The sequence below is a fragment of the Corvus brachyrhynchos genome, unplaced genomic scaffold (assembly GCF_000691975.1).
Source record: "Corvus brachyrhynchos isolate BGI_N302 unplaced genomic scaffold, ASM69197v1 scaffold67, whole genome shotgun sequence".
NCBI classification, from domain to species: Eukaryota; Metazoa; Chordata; class Aves; order Passeriformes; family Corvidae; genus Corvus; species Corvus brachyrhynchos.
In genome coordinates, this window is record NW_008239114.1 from 144,549 (window position 1) to 163,363 (window position 18,815).

Consider the following 18,815-nt stretch of genomic DNA (forward strand, 5'->3'; position numbering starts at 1 on the left):
CTCGGCACTCATGGAAGGTTTCCCTGCCAATGGCAGTGGGTGGAAAGGGATGAGCTTTGAGGTCCTTTCCAATCCAAACCATCATTTTTTGTTTCCTGCCCTCCAAATCAGCTGTCCCCAGCCTGCAGAGGCACCTGGCTCAAAGCTGCCAAGGCTTCTGTAAATTCCAGCTCCATGCAAAGTTTCAGCAACGCTGCTGTTCCACCAGCACAGGAAAAAATTCATTTTCCTAATCAATATCCCTGGGCTGGTTATGCTCTGTCTGCCTGTGGATGCAATTTCAAGCAGCCAAAACATTTCACTGACCAGGAGCTCCACATTGCCACGGTGATGGCCAGCCTGGATCCCAGATCTCTGCTGCTGCTCCCAGGTGTGCATTCAGCAATCCCTCAATCCCACTGAATTCCCTGCCACGACAGCAGGAGCTCCACACCTCGGCTCAGAGTGCAGTTCCACTGCCATCCACCTGCAATGTATTTTCACTAATGGGAAGCCTTTTGCTTGCTGCAGGGGATTTGTAAAGCAAGCAGGCTTCCTGCAAAAACCTTTCCACAGCAATCAGGCTTAGTGCAGGCGGGATAAATAAAGGCCAAATAAAGCCAAGAAGCAAAACACTTCCCCATCCATCTCATTACAGGCAGAGCAAGTTGGAAACAATCCAGAGCTCAGGATCCCGGTTTGGCATCCAAGATAAATGCTGCAATTTTCTCTTTCAATGCAGTTTTAAGTGTGAAAACTGAGTGAGACCAGAAACTCCTGATGAAGTGGCCAAACCCACCTGCTCCTTGCAGAATGCAGGATTTAAACACTCTGTGAGACCTTGGAATTTGGTGCTCTCACCTCCCGGAAACCTTGAGTTTAGAATTACAGTTTTATCAAACTCAAGTGCTTTTATGCAGTGGAAATAATGATGATGGGTAATGAGAACTGCAAAGGTTAAAACTGCCTAATTTGCATATTAGATCAAAGCCTAATGCAAGGAAAAGGTGCCTTACCTGCAAATCTGTTCAGCTGAGAGCCCTGAAATCCAGGGGCAGCTGGCAGGACCCGAAGGGGAAGTTTTGAGTCTCCTTCAGAACTCCCCATCCACTGGCACCTCTGGATGCTGCCACGCTGAAAAAACCCAACCCAAAGCAGAATAAACATTATTTTGGCAGCCATGAGCAAGCTGAGAGGAGGACACAGTTTGTTTCCACCAGCAGTACAAATAACTGACTCAAAGTGCAGAAGAGCTGAACCAAAGCATGTAATGCAAGTTCTAGAAGAGATTCCAGCCCCCAGAGCACAAACTCCAATCCCAAGAAATTTGGGTGGTGATAGGAGAGAGGATGGAGTCTCCCAAAAGCTCTGCTGGCACATATACTTAGATGTTTTCTACATTTTACCTTCACCTTCCCGCTGAATTTTGCTCCTCAGGGCATCAGGAATAAATCAAACTTCTGATTAAAGATCAGTAGCACCATTTAAACAGCCTGACCCAGCTGGCAGCACCAGCAGTGCTGGGAATGTTTCGTTTGGATCACATTGGTGCCTGGGATTTACCAGCATTCCTTACAAAACTGCTGCTTTGCTGGAGTTCGAACACCACAAGATCCTAATTCAGCTTTCTGCAGCAGGAGTGATTATTTGTTTGGAAAAGGATTGGGGGCACAGAGACTGGAGTTGCTTCAAAAGGTTGGGGTGTGGTGGAAGTTGATGGCTGTGCTGCCAGTGAGGCAATGCTGGTAAATCCCTCTGCACCGAAATCCCATTCTGCACCAAAAAAAACCCCAAGAACATGAAAAAAAAAAAAAAATTAACAAATATCCTGAAAGATATTTTAAGAATAATTGCAGTAAATCAGAGCTCAGCTGGAGCACTCTGTCCTGCTCCTCTCACAAATAACTACGTCAGCATCCCTTCTCCTCTCCAAATCCCAGAGACTTCCAGGCAGCAAAACCAGATCCCACCCCTGGGAATAAACCCCTCCACAACAACCTCGGGGTCATGGGAGAGTCACCCAGCCCAGCACCACGGGATCCTCCTTCCCAGCTGCAGCCTCCGGCTCCTCCAGCGCCGCTCACACGCCAGCCCTGGGGGAAAAACAGAGGGGCTCCCCCGAGACAGCAATGAGCCAACAGAAACTGAAACTGGGCAAAAGCAGCTTTTCCTCTGCCTTATAAATATATATTTCCTGCAGCTGTGGAAATCTACAGCAGGGAAACGTCGGTGCCTCTGCTCCGGCACAGATCCCAGCGTTTTACCGGAACCCTTTCCTTCCGTGAGCCCAGGATCTCAGGGACCAGATCAGGTCCCTTCCTGGGTTTAAGAATCCCAGATTTGGGCCAGACCTGCTGTTTGTGTAAATCATGGAAGCCCATGGATGTCTGGATTCCACAGATGTCTCCAGAGGAATTGCATTTCACGGCAGCAGCAGATCTGGCTCAGCTGCTGCCCCACACCCGCCCAGCCCACACCACATTTGGGACTGGATGAGGGTTTTTATGTGCAGCAGCATCTCCCACCACTTTGTAGATTTTAGATTCAAAGAGAGGAATCCCCCACCTTTCAAAGGACTGCCCAGACCCCAGATGATTTGCCAGGACCAAACCTCACCAAAGTGACCTTGGAGGTCACTTTAAAAGGCGACCTGAGTCCTCCACAGATTCCTGGGGCTCAATGGAATTCAGCTTTGCCTTTTAAGTCCTCCCAGAGCTGATTTTATCAAGTTCACCTCCAGCTCCTGGCTTGGGCTCTCTCCTGTCAGAGAAAGTGCATTAAACTGGGTCTGCTCACAAGAAGACAATGCTGGAGAACAGGGGGTTTGAAGCCCAAATGTTGCAAATACCAACACATGCAAGTCATCCCAGCAATCCAACGGGATCTTCCATCAGCTGCTTTTGGCCCACTTATTTAACAGGGGAAAAAAAAAATTCAGGGATTCAGTTCAATCCAATTAAAGCCCGTGTCCACTGCAAGGATCACAGCTGGCTCTGGGAAGAATGAGCTACGTGTCATTTCCTCGCAGGAAATGCTGCCCAGGAAGAGTTAAAATAATTCAAAGGAAGTATCTGAGGAATTCTTAGATGAGAACACACATCCTTTGCCTCCCACCCACCGCCCCAAATGGTTTTTTTCACGGAGAAAAATCCCACAGCTTTAATAACAACCTTCTCTCCTGCAGGCTGGCTCTACGACTACACCCAGACCTACGCCTGCTCCTTCCTCTTTGCTGGAGCCTGTGCTCTCATCTCACCTATTTCCTTCTTCTTCGAGCCTTCAGCCCAAAAATGGAAGCTAAAAAAAGCCAATTTGAACAAGAGCCCCAGGTCTGGCTGAAGTTTTAAAGGCTGGGCTTTGATTGCATCCATGCTGGGAAAGCCATTGCCTGTACTGGGAAGTATCAACAACAGCAACCCTGAAAACTGGAATTCTTGGATGCCAGATTCAGTTTGTATATGTGGATATTTCTCCTGATTAAAGCCATCTGAGAAATGCATGGTGTGAAGTGTTACTTGATGGGGAAAATGCGGCCTATGGCGTGGGTGGGCCTGGGTTTCACTGTGCCTTTGCTCCTGAGCTGGGTTTTTCTGCCTCTCACATTTAATCCTCAGCACGACAGCTCCGTCCCTCCCGGAGCAGAGCTGACTCACCTCGTGGGATGAGCAGCCAAGGAGCTCCAGGTGCCAGAGCACAGCCAGAGGTTTCAGCCCGTTCTATTCAGCTACAAACACCCAGGCCTGGGGAGGGATGCAAGGGCAGGGACAGGGGGATCAGGATGGTACTTCCACGAGGATCCGCAGAGCAGCTGTTCCAGGAGCCCCTCTCCCTGCGGGCAGGATGCTGCAGTGGGGCCATTCCATCTCCCAGGCACAGTTATTGCCACAGCACGGAGCACCTGCAGGCAAACCCAGTTTTAATTAAAGCCAGAACCACAACACAGCAAAGGCAGGGACAAAAGCCACCCCTCGGCCTCCTCTGCCCTTCTCTCCCCAGCTTCCCAACCGTCCAGAGACTCCCTGGGATTCCAGGCACACACAAAGGCAGCTCCAGTGCTGAGGCTGCATTCAACCAGCACCCCACAGATTTCGTTTGGGTGGATAAGACACAATACAGCAGCTTTGCCTTTCTCTCCAGTAGTGAAGCTGCAATTTTTTGCATTATCACCAGACATTTGAAATTAAGATGTCAACCTGGGATATTTATTCCAGCCATTGGCATTTTCCTTCTTTTCACCTCTCCTTTTTTTTTAAATTATTAAATTGTAAAGAGATTTAAGTATCCTATGTTTTTTCTCACCCCTTTTTTTCCTCATCCCTTTTTTTAATATTAAGCCATCAAGAGAGTTGTTTCCCCTGCAGAAACACCCCTTTAAACTGTGAAATGGGTTATTTCAAGCCCCAAATTAGCTGGTCTATTTTTAATAAAAAGGTACAGAATATTGTAACAGTTTTAAGGAGCTCAAACACTGTCTCAGGTAAGAAAGTTCCTGCACAGATGATGGGCCAAATTCAGCCCTTACACAATTACACAGTGCCAAAGAAACTGTGCTGAAACAAGGGGAAAATTACAGGGAACGGGGAATATCAGTGCTACAAAAGAGTTCATTTTTCATGAGCTGTTTCATAGCTTCTCTCAGGAATCTGCAGGCAGCAAGTGCTTCGGGAATGGTCCTTTTACCCTTTAATCATCATCCCTCTACACCTTCAACCTCAGCATCCAACACTCCGTGATTTGGATGGACCAGGAAATACCTGCATCCAGGACAGGATCCCTAGGGGGCATTTTCCAAGCCACCAGGATTTCTGGATGAGATTATCATTTCTGAAGGGTTTAAGGCACTGGGAGTTGAAGGGGGATGAACAGGGGCCATCCTCAGCCAATCCTGCACTAAGGCCTCAGCCAAGACCTTCTGCAGCAGGGACGAAGCTTTCATTGAAAAATTTTGAGTTTTCACCTCTTGGAACGTTAAAGTTTCTCACTCTCCCTCTCACCAAATCAAACGTTACCAGCAGCTTTGCTTTGCAGCTGTAACAGGAACTATGTGAGAGCCTTGGCTTCAGGTTTTCCAATTCTAAAGCTTTAAACCCCCACTTGCTCTGCCCCTCCCTAAGAGCAGCTGTGCTTTGGCTTTTAACAGTGTGACCAGAGCTGTGTGGGGATGCAAAGAGGCACCCCACCAGCTCCTCACCCTGCTGCTCCTGCTCTGCACAATCCCAACACCTTCCCCTACGCTCTGCTCCCTGTAAACGAAGCCTCTGCTCAACACCTTCCTCCTTCCAGCACAAGCCCTGTGATATTTTTACCTCTTCTGCCACCAAGAAACAACTTGGCAGGATGTGGTGTCCACACCTCCCATCCCATCTGCTCCAACAAAGCTCCCCTGCAAACCTCCAGGATCTCAAGGAGATTCCTCCCCTGCCTCTCCACCAGACCAATAAGTCACCAATTCTTTACCTTTACTCAGCAAAATGGGAGTGCTTGTCCCGCCTCTCTGTCCTTCTGCAGAGGAGCAAACAGCTCAGGAGCTCCCATTTCCCACATCCCACCCCATGGATGAGCACCACCAGCCTTTATTTGCCCCCAAAATAACCCTGTGCAGGCACAGCACCTTTCTCCAGCCACAATTACCTCGTGTCTATCCAAAACTGCTGAGGAAACCAATGCCCACAGTGAGAAACTCCTCCAGGAGCCCTGTGCCATCCTGCCAGTGGGCTGGGAGGGGCGAGAAGAGTCTTCAAACCTTTTGTCTTTGCACTGAGCAGGCCCAGGGTGATGGCTGCTGGTCAAACACCTCTCTGCTCACAGCTCGTGCTGGGGAGGCAAGCACAGAAGAAGCTTTAGTTCCCCTGGCAGCTCTGCGAACCAAAGGCAGTTATTTACTTGCAGGATACAACAGGTGCATGAGACAAACCAAGAGTGAGCAGGATGGGAACCCCTGCCTGCAGGAAGGTTTTCCCATCCTGATGCCATGATGATTTTTTGCCTTTTCTTTTATACACCTTTTATATACCTTTTTATAGCTTTTTGTATTCTTAGTGGTTTTTAGCCTACATTCTTAGACTTATTTGTTAAATTAGGAGAATAAACGTCTTAGAAGCCACAGACCCCAAGGTCCTCTCCAGAACACATTCTGTAAATGAAGATAGAACCATCCAGGGGAAGGTTCCTTGGGGAGGGGGGCTCACTTGAGCCTCTCATTGGGGAATCTTTGATAGATCTGCTAATTAGTAACACCTATAATGTTATACCAGATCTTTTAGGGGTGCATTGCAGTGTGCACTGAGGTGCATTCGACCTGGACGTGGTGCACCTAAGGATCCTTAAAATAAATTCTGAGGTAAAATCCCTTTTTCCCTTCTAACCGTGTTTGATTCTTGATTTTAAGACCAGGAGAAGGCATTGGTCCCACTGAAGTCACCTTGCAAATCACTTCCTAAAGCTGTTTTTGCACAGTGCAGAACAGCACAGGGTGTGTGGAGAAATGCGAGAGCAGGGGTTGCTGGGACACAAATGAGGTTAAAAGCTGCAGTCTGAGGTGGAGTAAAAAATCCCTTTTGTCCCTACTCCCTCCACAGAATGCCAGAATCATTAAGGTTGGAAAAGCCCTCCTGGATCATCAAGTCCAGCCTGTGCCTGATTCCTTGTCCCCAGCCCAGAGCACTGAGTGCCACATCCAGGCATTCCCTGGACACCTCCAGGGATGGGGACTCCAAACCTCCCTGGGCAGCCCCTGCCAAGGCCTGAGCACCCTTTCCATGCAGAAATTATTCCTCAAAATTTTTCCCTTCCTCAAAGGAAATCCTTCCCTCACTCATCTGCGGTAGAGAAAATGAGCAGCAACAGCTAAAAATGATCCTCAGCATGAAAAATGCTTTGTTTAAAGACATTTAAATGCTCCCCCAGCCATCCTGGTCCTCGGAAGGCAGTGGAGAACCGGATCCCTCCTGCCTTCCAACCCTCGTGTACCTCACAAGCAGCATCTCCACACTTTGCATTGGAAAGAAATCACCACCAACCTCCTGGATCTTTCCAAGAAGATAACTTCACTCACAAGAAATCAAACCCCTTGGAAAAACAATGCCAGTCTCAGCACTGTGCCCTGAGTCACTCAGGGGAACACTTCCCTGCCCAGCTCATCCTCTGCACGTGGGATAACGTGCCGTGGCCAGCTGGATCTTGATGGGAAACCGCATTTGGAAGCACTTTAACCAGGATTCATGGGCTTAAAAACCTTCCAAAATTCATGGTGCAGAGAAACCAAACACTAAAGATCTCTCCAAAAGATCCAGCGACCTGCAAGGAACCAGAGCTGGCTGGAAGGAATCCGAGTGACCACAGGAACCCAAGAACACAGCCTCCAGTTTTCACTGTATCCCAACAAAGACCTGGTACAACACCTGAGTCCCTTTGGGAAAAAAAAAACCCTTAACAATTTCATTTAGATAATTAGTTTTCTGAGCACTGACAGACAGAGGACTGATACCCTGAATCCTGATTAATTTGAGCACCACAGGATTAAGAAAGCAAGAAGAAAACATGGAATTGGCTCCTCCACCAAGACATGGCAGGTAAGGATTACTCCTGGGTTTGTGTCATCCCAACAGCTGGGCTGCAGGGGTTCCATCCTTCCCGGGAAGGAAAGGCTTTTCCATTGTCAGTCAGTGATTCATTCCCAGGTGTAATCCTGAAGGAGGAGCCTGGGTAGCCTCCAGGACCTGCTCCCAACGCCTGCTAGGCATCCTGGCAGGATTGAGTTATGGGGTGGGCACCTGCTGGGTCTTAAACCTGCTGCAAGTGATGTTCCACGTGCCAGGATAAAAAGCTGCTAAGACTCAGCTCGGGTGTATCAAAGCTACAGAAGCTGGTGCAGTCGGAGGTCACATCAGGAAGCACGTTGCATCCCTCATTCCCACTGGAATTATTTTATATTATTAATTTATACAGCCACTGTGCACCCCTGAGTGTCCTGGCTATCAGCTGCAGGTTTCCCTTCCTTGTTCTGTGTTCTCTTTCATTGAAAGGCAGGACAGAGCTCCTAAAACACGGATTTAGCCATTTCTAAGTACACAAAATCAACCTCTTCCTGGTCAGGCTCTGCCCTTGATAAAAAACAAAATCTACTAAAAACCAAGGCTGTGACTTTCCCAGCGCTCCTCAGATGCCAACAGCAGATAAACACAGGCACTGGGCACAGAGGAAGTCGATCCTGACGCTTATCATACAATAAGGAACAATCTTTATCTCGCAATGAAATCCCCTCCAAGGGCTGGGCTGGGATTATTTCGGTTGTTTCTCCAACGTGCCCGAGCTCTGGGTTTGCTTGGAGAGCTGTCTGGGAATCACACATCCCTCAGGGTGTGGGGCAAGAACTCCGGGTTTAACCCAACCCCTGAGATCTCCCTTCGACCCTTTCCAGGCACCTCGGTTGTTTGAACCAAAACCCAAAGCCACTGAGAAGCTGCTCCTGCCACAGCTCCCAGCACGCCCATTAACCACAGGGGGGAAAATCTATGTAATTCCCATTTTAAAGGGGAGCAAGAGGCTTTTCCACAGCTGTGGCAGCACAGGGCACACCGCAGACAAGGAGCTTCAGCTACCAACACTGCTGAGGTTCCTGTGTTCACCTTAAGCCACAGGAAGAAAGCCAAAAGCCATTTAAAATAGCTGGGTAAGGATATGACAACAGGGCCTTCCAGCAACAGGAAACGTGGCTGCTCTTCCCTCGCCCTGCTCGGCAGATACCGCGTGCGGTCTGGGCTGTTTGCTCGCCCTCACACACACTGATAACAGGAACACTCTTTTTTTTGGTGCTGGCTTCCCCCCCCGCCTGGAACACGTCCTGCAGCCGTGTTTACCATGCAGAGCGTTATTAGGCTGCAATTCACCAGAGCCTGAACGAAAAAGTTTCACTTCCAAGGAGCTGAAAGCCTTTGCAGGAGGTGGGAGTTGGTAGAAAAATAGTAATAAAAATCTTTAAAGATATCATGGTTTTCATTGAAGTCCATGGGAACTTATCAGCGGCTCTAATGAACAAAAATTAAAGCAGATGTTTGAAAACCCAGAAGATTTAGCTTTAGCTGAGATCCTCATGGGAAAACTTTCCAGCCTGCAGAAACCACAAAGGGAATGGGAGCTCTTGCTCATGGCCACGGACAATTCCAGAAGTAATTCATGGGTCAAAGTCTCTTTTCCAAAGCAGACTTTGCCTCTGAAGCCACCACCAAGCCTTGCAAAACTTTCCCCTACAGATATTCCTCACGTGGGCAAGACAGAGCCAGGATTGTACTCTGGAAGAAAGAGGCAAAGGGTGTCTTTACAACACCCCAGGGACAGAGAGAACACCAATAAACCGAGCTCCAGCCCCTCAAGCCTTTGCTCAAGCTGCAAAGGAGTCACAGCCACCCTGGCTGACAAAAGGGCGGTCACAGGGATGGGGTATCTGGGATTGGGCTCTCCCAGCCTCCAGCTGCTGTTGGGATTCAGCCTTGAGTGCCATGAGGAACAGCAAAGGCACTCTCAGATATCCGAGAGCTCCGAACATGCTACGCCTCAGTGCCAGAGGGGAACGCCGCGCTGGCAGAGGGGGAACACAAGGTCTTAGAATCACAGATTCCTGGAATGGTTTGGGTCGGAAGGAACCTTAAAGCTCATCTTGTTCCACCCCCTGCCATGGGCAGGGACACCTTCACTGTCCCAGGCTGCTCCAAGCCCCATCCAACCTGGCCTTGGACACTCCCAGGGCTGGGGCAGCCACAGCTGCTCTGGGCACCCTGTGCCAGGGCCTCCCCACCCTCACAAGGAAGGATTTCTTCCCAATATCAAACCTAAATTTCCCCCTTTTCAGCTGAATCTATTCCCCTTTGTCCTGTCACTCCAGCTCCTGATGAAGAGTCCCTCCTGTAGTCTCGTACACAGTCCACCCAAGAGGAACAGCACAAGAAACATCAACATCCCCTTTTCTCATCATGTGCCCCCCACAAGCCTCAACAACAGCAGCTCGGGTGGTTCAAGACCTCATCCTGCCCTGAACCTCTGCCCACGTCAGAGCTCAGCTCAGGCTGGCACTGACCAAAGCAATCCCTTGGCCAAGGAAGCTGCAAACACCTCCACAGCCCAAAGGACATCTCCTCTCCATGGGCAAACAGAGCTTAACAACCACCCCGGGAGACCTCGCTGGCTTCCCTTCACTGAAACCCTTCCGCACCCCTCGCGTGTCCTCAGACACATCTGAAGTGTGCGATGGCACAGCCTGGAAAGGCAGCACGTGCATCTGAAAGGAGAGAGCGGCTGGAGGATCCAAGTGTTCGCCTGCACAAAGGGCAGAAACGCCAGGGAAAGCTGCCAGCTCGGGGCTGGGTCGGGTTGTGTGCATTGCTCAACGCTGGCCGGACCTCTCACTGGATCTGGGGACAGGAAATACTGAAGAGAGCTAAAAATCTCCAGCCCGATCTTCAGATGCAATTGCAGAACTAGGTATGAAGGTCAAGGCAGGCAGATAAGGAGATGAAATAGCTGTGACCCACAATTAATCTACAGCTCATCCGCTCATCTGTGGAGCCGACCACATCCCACCCCCATCCTGGGACAACACACATGAGCTCAAACCCAAGAGCCTGGCCACAGGAGCTGGGCTGGGAGGTGGCAGCTCCTTAATGCACAGCACCAGCAGCGTGTTCGACAGCACCCACAGCCCCGGGTTCCAGCCACGTTTAATTAATACATCCCTGGAGCGGGAGGCAAAGGGTGAAAAAAATAGGAGACCTTTGTGCCACCGTCCGTGTTCTCTGCTCCTACTACAGGCACCTCCAGCAGCACATGGACAAACAGGAAGAACAGCAGGAGGCTCCTGTCAAACCCATCACAGCACGTGCCGCTGACCCGGTCCCTCAGAGCTTACTCTGTCTTAGGAGTTTACCTCACCCAGTTCTCAAGGCAGCTCTAATTACACTCAGGCACAGGGCTCCGAGCCAATAACCGCAGGAGACACAACGGGAATCACAAAGCCATCAGCTCAAGAGCCTTTCCGCTGCTCTCCCTGGCTTTTCTGCCTGTTTGACCAAACCCTTTTTGGTCTTTGCCCCAGCCCTCGGCACACGAGGCGGGAGCGTATCCTCCAAGAGCATTTGCCATTTCGTAGTAAACCAGCAGCATGAGGCCAACACAAGCTTGGTATTGGCCAAGAGCAGAATCTGGGGCATCTGATATTTTAAACTTATTAATTCAGCTGCAGCTGGTAAAAGCACAGTTTTAAAAAAATGTGTGAATTCAAATAACCGGCTCCCATCTAATCCGCTCGCACCGCTCTCTGCTGCAGTGCAGTTAATTAAATGGCTCTCGTTATAAATCCACTTTCCCCAGAAGTCTCATTAGCCAAATTAATATGATGCATATAGAGCACTTAACCCTTCCAAGAGACTGGTTTTAACAACGGCCTGGCTCTACCTGGTCACTGGAGCATCCCTCTAAGCCCCTCAGAAGGCAGAGGGGCAGACCCAGCACCCGAAAAACAACTCGCTGGCACAAAGCAACCGCAGGAGAACCATCCCACACCACATCCCACGATACCTCCGAGTCTCTGGAATAAATACATAATGTAAAGGAGACAGGGAACCATCTCCCAGTGAAACAGACAGTGAAATCTGACTCAGAGAGGCAGAACTCTTCTCGAACAGCCACTGACACTTTGAAGCACAGCCAAAAAGTGGGATAGAGCCCAAGCCCTGCCACAAACACCTGGATACCTGAGCAGGTGACCAGCTTGCAAAAAACATCCCCTTTTTTTGGGGGTACACTAAGAGATCACCCATCTCCTGTCAGCATCAACCCCCCAGCTGAGGCAAAGGGGCTGAAACACATCTCCCATTACTGCTACCAGCCCCAGACCTATGGTACACCAAAGGAGATCCAGAGGTTGTATCTCAACAGCACAAGAAATACATTGCAAAAACCAGAAATTTTAACTACAAACACCAACTTCTAAAAGAAAAGGCATCTCCTGAGTCTCCCCTCTCCAATTCCCTTCCCTCATTACCAGCAATAGCTACAATTGCTCCCATTTACAACAAACAGCTTCATTTAAATTATTACACCAGCATCCCATAAACACAGATAATTTGCCAAATCATCGCCTTGGCTTTCCTTGTTGACACACACAAATTATAAACACTATTCTGGGTTAAAGCAGTGTTAATTCAAGCAGTTCATGAAGCCAAAACAACAGCTCCAGCTTGCCAAGCTGAGAACACGTAGCTTTATGTGCTGTTTGTTAACGGGACCCCCCCAACGAACAGGGAAGCGCATCCAAGAGTCGGCTCCTTCGCTCCCGTTCCCGAGCGGGTGGAGCAGCAGGGTGACTGAACCAAACACTGTTAGTAAGCATTAATAAACTGGAGAACCAAGACAACAAAAGGCGAACAACAATCTTCTTTGACATTACAATTCAGTTCAACCTCTTCCAGCCCCTTACCTGTTTTAGGGATTTACACAGCGCTTTGCCCCGGGAACAGACACCTTGCAGAGCACAACCACAGCATCCGTCGGCTGAGAGGCATCTGCAGCCTAGCAAAGATCCTGCCCGGCTGCAGGGGGTTATCCATGGAGGTTAAAGTATGTCAAGGCAAACAGGGCAAGCTGCCATTCAAGGTGTCTTCATGGCACGTCACAAGAATTGTACCACGAGCTCCTGAAGCCGACGATGCAGCAGTGGCAGCTTCCTCTCGACGGCCGCGGTCCTCTCCTGCAGCAAACACGGAGTTGTGCTCCTGCACGGGAACAGCCTTCCAAAGCTCAGGAGCCCCCGGGACAGGAGAACTACAGCACACAACGTTTTCGGGCCGCCTCCGGCTTTTCCTCTCCCCATCTGTACTACACCGGGAGCGACTGCACGGAGCGCGCGGCGGGGCCGGGACGCGAGCAGGGCACATGCACATCCGAGGCGTGTGGAACCAACTGGCTTCAAAACCGGTCAAAATAAGGCACTGAGACACCACGCAAAGGTTTTAAATTACCGCCTCCAGCTCTCAGGAACTCTTCATCCATTCAGCACTAAACCCACAACTGCTGAAAAGCCCCTGGAGATGGAGGAGCGCCTCGCGTACGGCAGGAAAGGCTTTATTAACAGCATTTAAACACTTTTAAGGACTCATTTCTCTTTTTCTTTTGGCAATTTTGGTGCAAAGGTTTTACGTGCAAGATTCAAAGCAATTTCAAAACTTTTTTTCTTCAAAATTAAAAAAAAAAACCAAGAATCAAAACTAAAGGCAAACATGTTGGGTGAACAAAATAAATCAGAAACTTAAAATTCAGGAACTCCAGCTCTTCCAACCAGCGAAGCCCCAGACTTGGCCACCGTTCCGAGGCGCAGGGCGGTGCTTCCCTGCTTCTTGCGTGCCAGCAGCAGCACCGCTGCCCCGTCCCGCTGAGGAGAAACGCAGCAAGTGACCCCTTTTTCACTGCAAACACGGGGGCCACAGCAAGGCAATCAGCTAGAATCCTTCTGATTGGTACCACAGGTCGGTCAACGCGAAAGTGTCGGTGCTCTCCCTGCTTCTTGCTCAAGACCCACAACTATCAGCTCAATTGGGCAGCAGCAGCAGGAACCCCTCCGCTGCCAACACAGGGGCCAAACGTTTGTCGTCAATTCACTTCCAGGCAGAAAAACCATTTTCCTCAAAAGAAACAATTTATTTAGAATGAAACAAAATCAGCTCAACTGTGAGCGCATGTTTGAGTGACAGCTACTTTTAAGCTGTGTGAGCCATAAAAAGGGTATTCCTTTACTTTTCCAGCAATCTTGTGTACACAGCACAAAGCAAAGAGGTCATTTTTTTTTTTCCACTTAAAACACGGGCATTGGCATCACAATAGCAGATACACAACTTTTTTTTTTTTTTTTAAAGCTGCCATTTTAGTAAAATGCACAAATACTAAACAGATAAGCTTTCTTCCATCAGGAGGCCCATGGAAATTCCACATAAGCCACAGCTTCTCTTCCCAAAGGTCCATTAGAGCTTGGTATCCCATGCGGTTGTCTTCTGCAGTCCACCAGATTTGCTTGCAGGAGGAAAAAAACGTTATTTCAATACAAATGTGTACACCAGATTTGGGTTTTTCCCCTCCCTACGTTATACAGATGAACATAAAGAGCTACGAGGCCTTTCTGAATATTCTACTTGGACTTCAAAAAGCACCAATACCACCCACAGGCATGAAACCTCGGAATGAAGTCACCTTCTAGGGATAGATGCAAAACAAGTAGTGCAGGGCTTCTTTTTGGACCAGGATTAAACTAGGCTTACAGTACTGATGATTACCCAACTCGTAGTAACACGTGATGGGGCACACCGAAATCATTAACCAGGAGAAAAACCAACCCAATTCTTGCTAATTCGGTTGACTTTCCTCACAGGGTATTTCCTGAAGGCAACTTATCAACAAAACCATGAAATGTAGTGTCACACAGCTCTTTTGCTCTCGTTTTGCCGCACAGTTCTAACAGCAGACAATGCCAATGTTAAAGAAAAGGCCAAATCAAAGACACACCCAATATAATTTAAAATTGTTACTATTCAAGCCGTATCTCTCAGCCATCCTTTTCACACAATCGGAGCTGCAGGAAGATGAATATTCAATGAACCATTCTCTGCACCACCCGCTCTGCTTTAAGCCTGATACAAAAATCACCTCATCGTTCAGTCTATCAATCATTGGAATATCTGTCCTTCGGTGCTATAAAGAAGTAAACAGAGGGATAAAGGGGAAAGAACCCCAAAAGCTCTAGAGCCACATGGCAACCATTTCTTCCCCTCTGGGTACACAGCACTCCCCAGGAGCGCTGCCCTCAACACTGTTTTGCTTAGAGCCAGGAATTACCATTTTCCAAGCCATTTTTCCCTGAGTCCTCAGAGTTTTTGAACCTGTCTTCACAATTTTGATTCTCTCCTCCTTCCCCATTAATACTTCAGGCCTTTCACCTCAGTTACCATCAACCAGAGGGTTCCCAAACCCACGCAAGAAATTAAAACTCGTTCTCTGCTCTCCACAGGGGCCAAGAAAGTTGGCACCAAAATATTCCATCTTTAACACCCTTGTAGGGAACGAAAGAGAGAGAGAGGGCAAGGTTTGTCTGCCTGGCAAGGATGCCCTTTTCTCTCTGCGAGGCTGACAAGGACGTGTCGGTATTTGTGCCCCTAAAACCTCTGGATTGAGGATAACCTCGGTGCTCCCGTGGCAGCAGCTCGGCGGGAGCAAACAAAGCCACTGGCTGGAGGCCAAGGAAGTTGCACAAAGTTTCCAATTGAAAGAAATAAAACAACTACCTAAAATCTCAAACAAAACTACGAGTCATTTGAGGTTCTTTCCCCAAAGCATAAAGCACACGGATGAAATGATTCAGGAAAAGGACATCCTTTTTCCAGGCTAGTTCAACACACTAATGAAATAGAAGAACATCAGCTGCACACAAGGTTGGGAGGGAATACTGAGCTCTCGCCAGAGCAACGTAATGCCAGACACAAGGGAGAGAGCCAACAACTGCTACATCTGGTTTGCTCTGCACACAGTGGTATCACCCACAGGCTTCAAAACCTTCAGCCCTGGCCAAGCTGACTTCAGTGGACAGTTACTCCAATGGGGAACACCTCAGACCAAGGAGGAAAGCAGAGCCTGCCCAGCTGCACCGGCCGGGACGGCAGCACGGGAATTCAGTGCCGGCAAAAAAAAAAAGCTGCCAAAGTTTTGCCACAAGAACCCTCAAAGGGTGTTAAAATCCCTGCTTACAAAACAGAGCAGCAACCACAAATAAACCAGATTCAAAGCAGCAGGTGCTCCATTAAATAAAGAACCAGAAAACCTGGAGTCAAACACAGCCTTGCCTGCTCCCTCTGGCCCTCCAGCACGGCACAATTTAACAGCCAGTAGCAGGTGGAACCACTGTGATTTTCCAAGGGAAAAATGGAAGTGCACCCAGGATGCTCTTCCCAAAAGGCTTCCCAAACCAAGCTGGCTTTGGCAAGCTACATTGACCCCAAGTTTTATGGGTTTTTAAGCAGGTGCCTGCTGCGGATCAGCCGAACAAACGCTGCTCTCAGCGACCTTAAGTGTCCAACACAAACATTAGTGCTTCTTTTTCCCGGTTTTGGGCAGATTTGAATTCCCAGGTGCTCAAGTCTCTTTCCTAGAAAACTCTTGCAAGTGATTTCTGTCAGATGAAATGAGAAAACTCCCTGCGAATGCAAGCAGCACTGGCAGCATTGATCACCTGCTGACACACAACAGGCACCTGCTCCAATTAAAACATTCTTTGCAGTAAGTGGTAAATACGCTGTATCTCCTTAAACACAGTGATTTGCATTTCCGGTGTCATTCCCAAAAATTCTCGTTGTTAATAGTAAGCTGAACAGCTGAATTCTGCCATCTCTTACATTCACATTGAAGGGCAACCCAGAAATCCTGGATTTTACCCTCAAATTTAAGAGCATTAAATGAGGCTTTCACCTTTTCATTTAGAAAGAAAAGCAGCTATAAAAACCAGATCTGTGTTTAAGATACGCTATCAGATTGGAATTCTCAGTTCACCACGATGTTTGGGGTACTGTGTCCACTCATTCCTGGCAGATAAAGCAATCAAAGCCCTCTTAAACCACAGCCCTCTCTCACAAGTGGTTCAGTAACAAAAATTCCTATTTTTGTGACAGAAACTCAAGCAAGTTCAGCTGCACCCATAAAATACATTCAAGACATTTCCTCCTTCATCTCCTATTCGCATCCTATTCCACACTTTGAATTTGATTTTTGCCGTGCGAGTTGTAGCAGAAATCAACTCATGCCTGCATCAATCATCCAAGGAATCTACTGGAGCATGGACCGCGCGAGGCAGCGTCGCTTCTCCGTTGCCCAAATCCCTGAAAACATGGCTAAGTGCAAGATTACATTCTGGGTTTAAGTGCAAGATTACAATTTTGGGGCCTGTAAAAAGATAACAGTCAGATTTACACTTCAGTTTAGAAGCTGCTGCAACATCCTTTTGGTTGTTAAACAGAATATCATGGAATTAGATCCCATCAGGGATTGAGATCCCTTCTTCCCTCCTAAATGCCTGGATTACCAAGGTGGCCGAGACAGCTGGAGAAAAGTGCCCAATGGTTGGGGGAAAAATAAGAAAAAATTAACTATGTTCCGTGAAAAAAAACACCCTGCAAACTGTTTCATCCTTGAATCACAAGAACAAGAGCTCAAACCTCGGTGTCTTGGAGTATTTTTAACATTTCTCCAAGATGCTAAAACCACTTTACTCCAGGTGCCCATGATAAACCTCATGTAATGCCCGCTGCACACTGTACCTGAAAAGTCCCTAGCAGACAGCAGTTCCTTGCTATTAACAAAGAGGTAAAATGTTAATGAGAACTTTTATGTAATTAAATTATCACAGAATGAAAAGCATCTCTGGAGAGAAGCACTTACTTGCTCAGTTTGCACTGTGGAACCAGACCCCACTGAACCTGCAACTCTTGGAAAACAACAACAAAAAAAAACGTAGTAAAACCAAAACCCCACGATATAACTCAAGTTCTCCTTAAAGCACCTCCTTGTTTCCTGCACACCAGAGTGAGCACAAGACATTCCTGGTTTGTAACAAAGTCCTCAGCTCTTCGCCAAACCTTGTCACTGCTACAAACCCAAAGTGCACATATGGGATACACTGGGAAATCAGGGAAATACACCTGGTAAAAAGCCCAGTTTCAGTGCATGCACCTGGGGGGCTGGCTGAAAAAGGAATCCCTTTCCACAAAGGAATTCAGGGTTCTGCTGTGTACCCGAGAGCAGCTGCTGCTCACCTGAAAAACGTCGACCTCGAGCCACGCGACTCAATGGGGAAACCACTGAGGCTCCCGAGGGAAGGGATCCCGTGGGCCAAAGGGCCGCTGGCCTGAGGCCGACAGGGAATTTCAAGGACTCAAAAGAGGAGCTGACACCAGTCTGTTACTAGAGTGTGGTTTTCCATTTCCACTGAGTGCTTTAAATCTGGTCTGTTGGGTTTGGAGCTCTCTCAAGGACGAGCTCTTGGGACTTGCTTTAAAATACATGAAATGAAAAAAGGACATGAATCAAAATTCAGAAGACGGGAATTCTTCTTTCCCTCCCCTTCCCCCCCACCCCAGTTTTTCTTATTTTTTCTTTTCTATTTTCTGTAAATCAAAGCAGGCTGAGCCTCCCTGCTGTCCCCACTGATAGGGAATTCTCAAAATATCCTATTCACACTACTCCTAACCAACCTCTCTGGCTTCTACCTTTATAGAAAAATGTAGTAACAGAAAATCGGGCCGGGAAAGTCACCTACAAACAAAGATCTATTTAAAATAACGACAGGGCTGGCTAAGGCTGTATCCCATAGCACCTGGCACACGCTGGAAGGGCTGCATGGAGGAGTAGGCAGGGTTGGGAACAGAACACGAGGGCCTTAGGACGCCCCACGGACAATGATCATGACCAGATAGTCGTCCTCTGATTTGGCCAACGCCTTGGCCGTGGAGTCCAGGAACTGCTGGGAGAAATCGCAGGGTGGAAAGGCGTGCAGGACCCCGCTGTTCTCCTTGTCTTTGTTCCCCCCTACAGGGAGGCTGATCACCCCGGCAGCCTGCTTTTGCTTTAGGTAGGACACCAGATTCCTGAGCGGCCTCTGCGTGGAGGTGGTGGCGGCCTCGGCAGCCCCGGCTGCGGAGCGGTTGTCTGAGGCGCCGGGCACGGCCAGAAGGATGGCGTATCCGTTGGGACCCGCCACCTTGATGCGCCGGTTGACCTCGTCCCGCTTGGGCTGGGCCCGACGGAGACGTGGG

The 18,815-nt window shown here is 48.6% G+C and overlaps 2 protein-coding genes across 11 annotated transcripts in view; one reads left to right on the forward strand and one right to left on the reverse strand.

Moving 5' to 3' along the window:
• The window catches only part of SLC16A4 (solute carrier family 16 member 4), a 12,889-nt gene extending 9,411 nt beyond the window's left edge, over positions 1 to 3,478 (forward strand). For 9 of the 10 annotated variants that reach the window (XM_017739828.1, XM_017739827.1, XM_017739823.1 and 6 more), the window contains one exon: positions 3,164 to 3,478. In XM_017739828.1, coding sequence (XP_017595317.1) covers positions 3,164 to 3,326 — 163 coding nt within the window. In that variant the 3' untranslated portion in view covers positions 3,327 to 3,478. Of the gene's footprint in view, positions 1 to 111; positions 197 to 3,163 lie in introns of those variants that run through there. The other variant, XM_017739829.1, reaches the window with a different exon arrangement.
• A 10,166-nt stretch (positions 3,479 to 13,644) lies between these two features.
• LOC103619483 (putative RNA-binding protein 15) overlaps positions 13,645 to 18,815 on the reverse strand; it is a gene marked incomplete at its 5' end in the record, with an annotated part of 6,607 nt that continues 1,436 nt past the window's right edge. The window contains one exon of the mRNA XM_017739795.1: positions 13,645 to 18,811. Coding sequence (XP_017595284.1) covers positions 18,440 to 18,811 — 372 coding nt within the window. The remainder of the gene's footprint in view (positions 18,812 to 18,815) is intronic.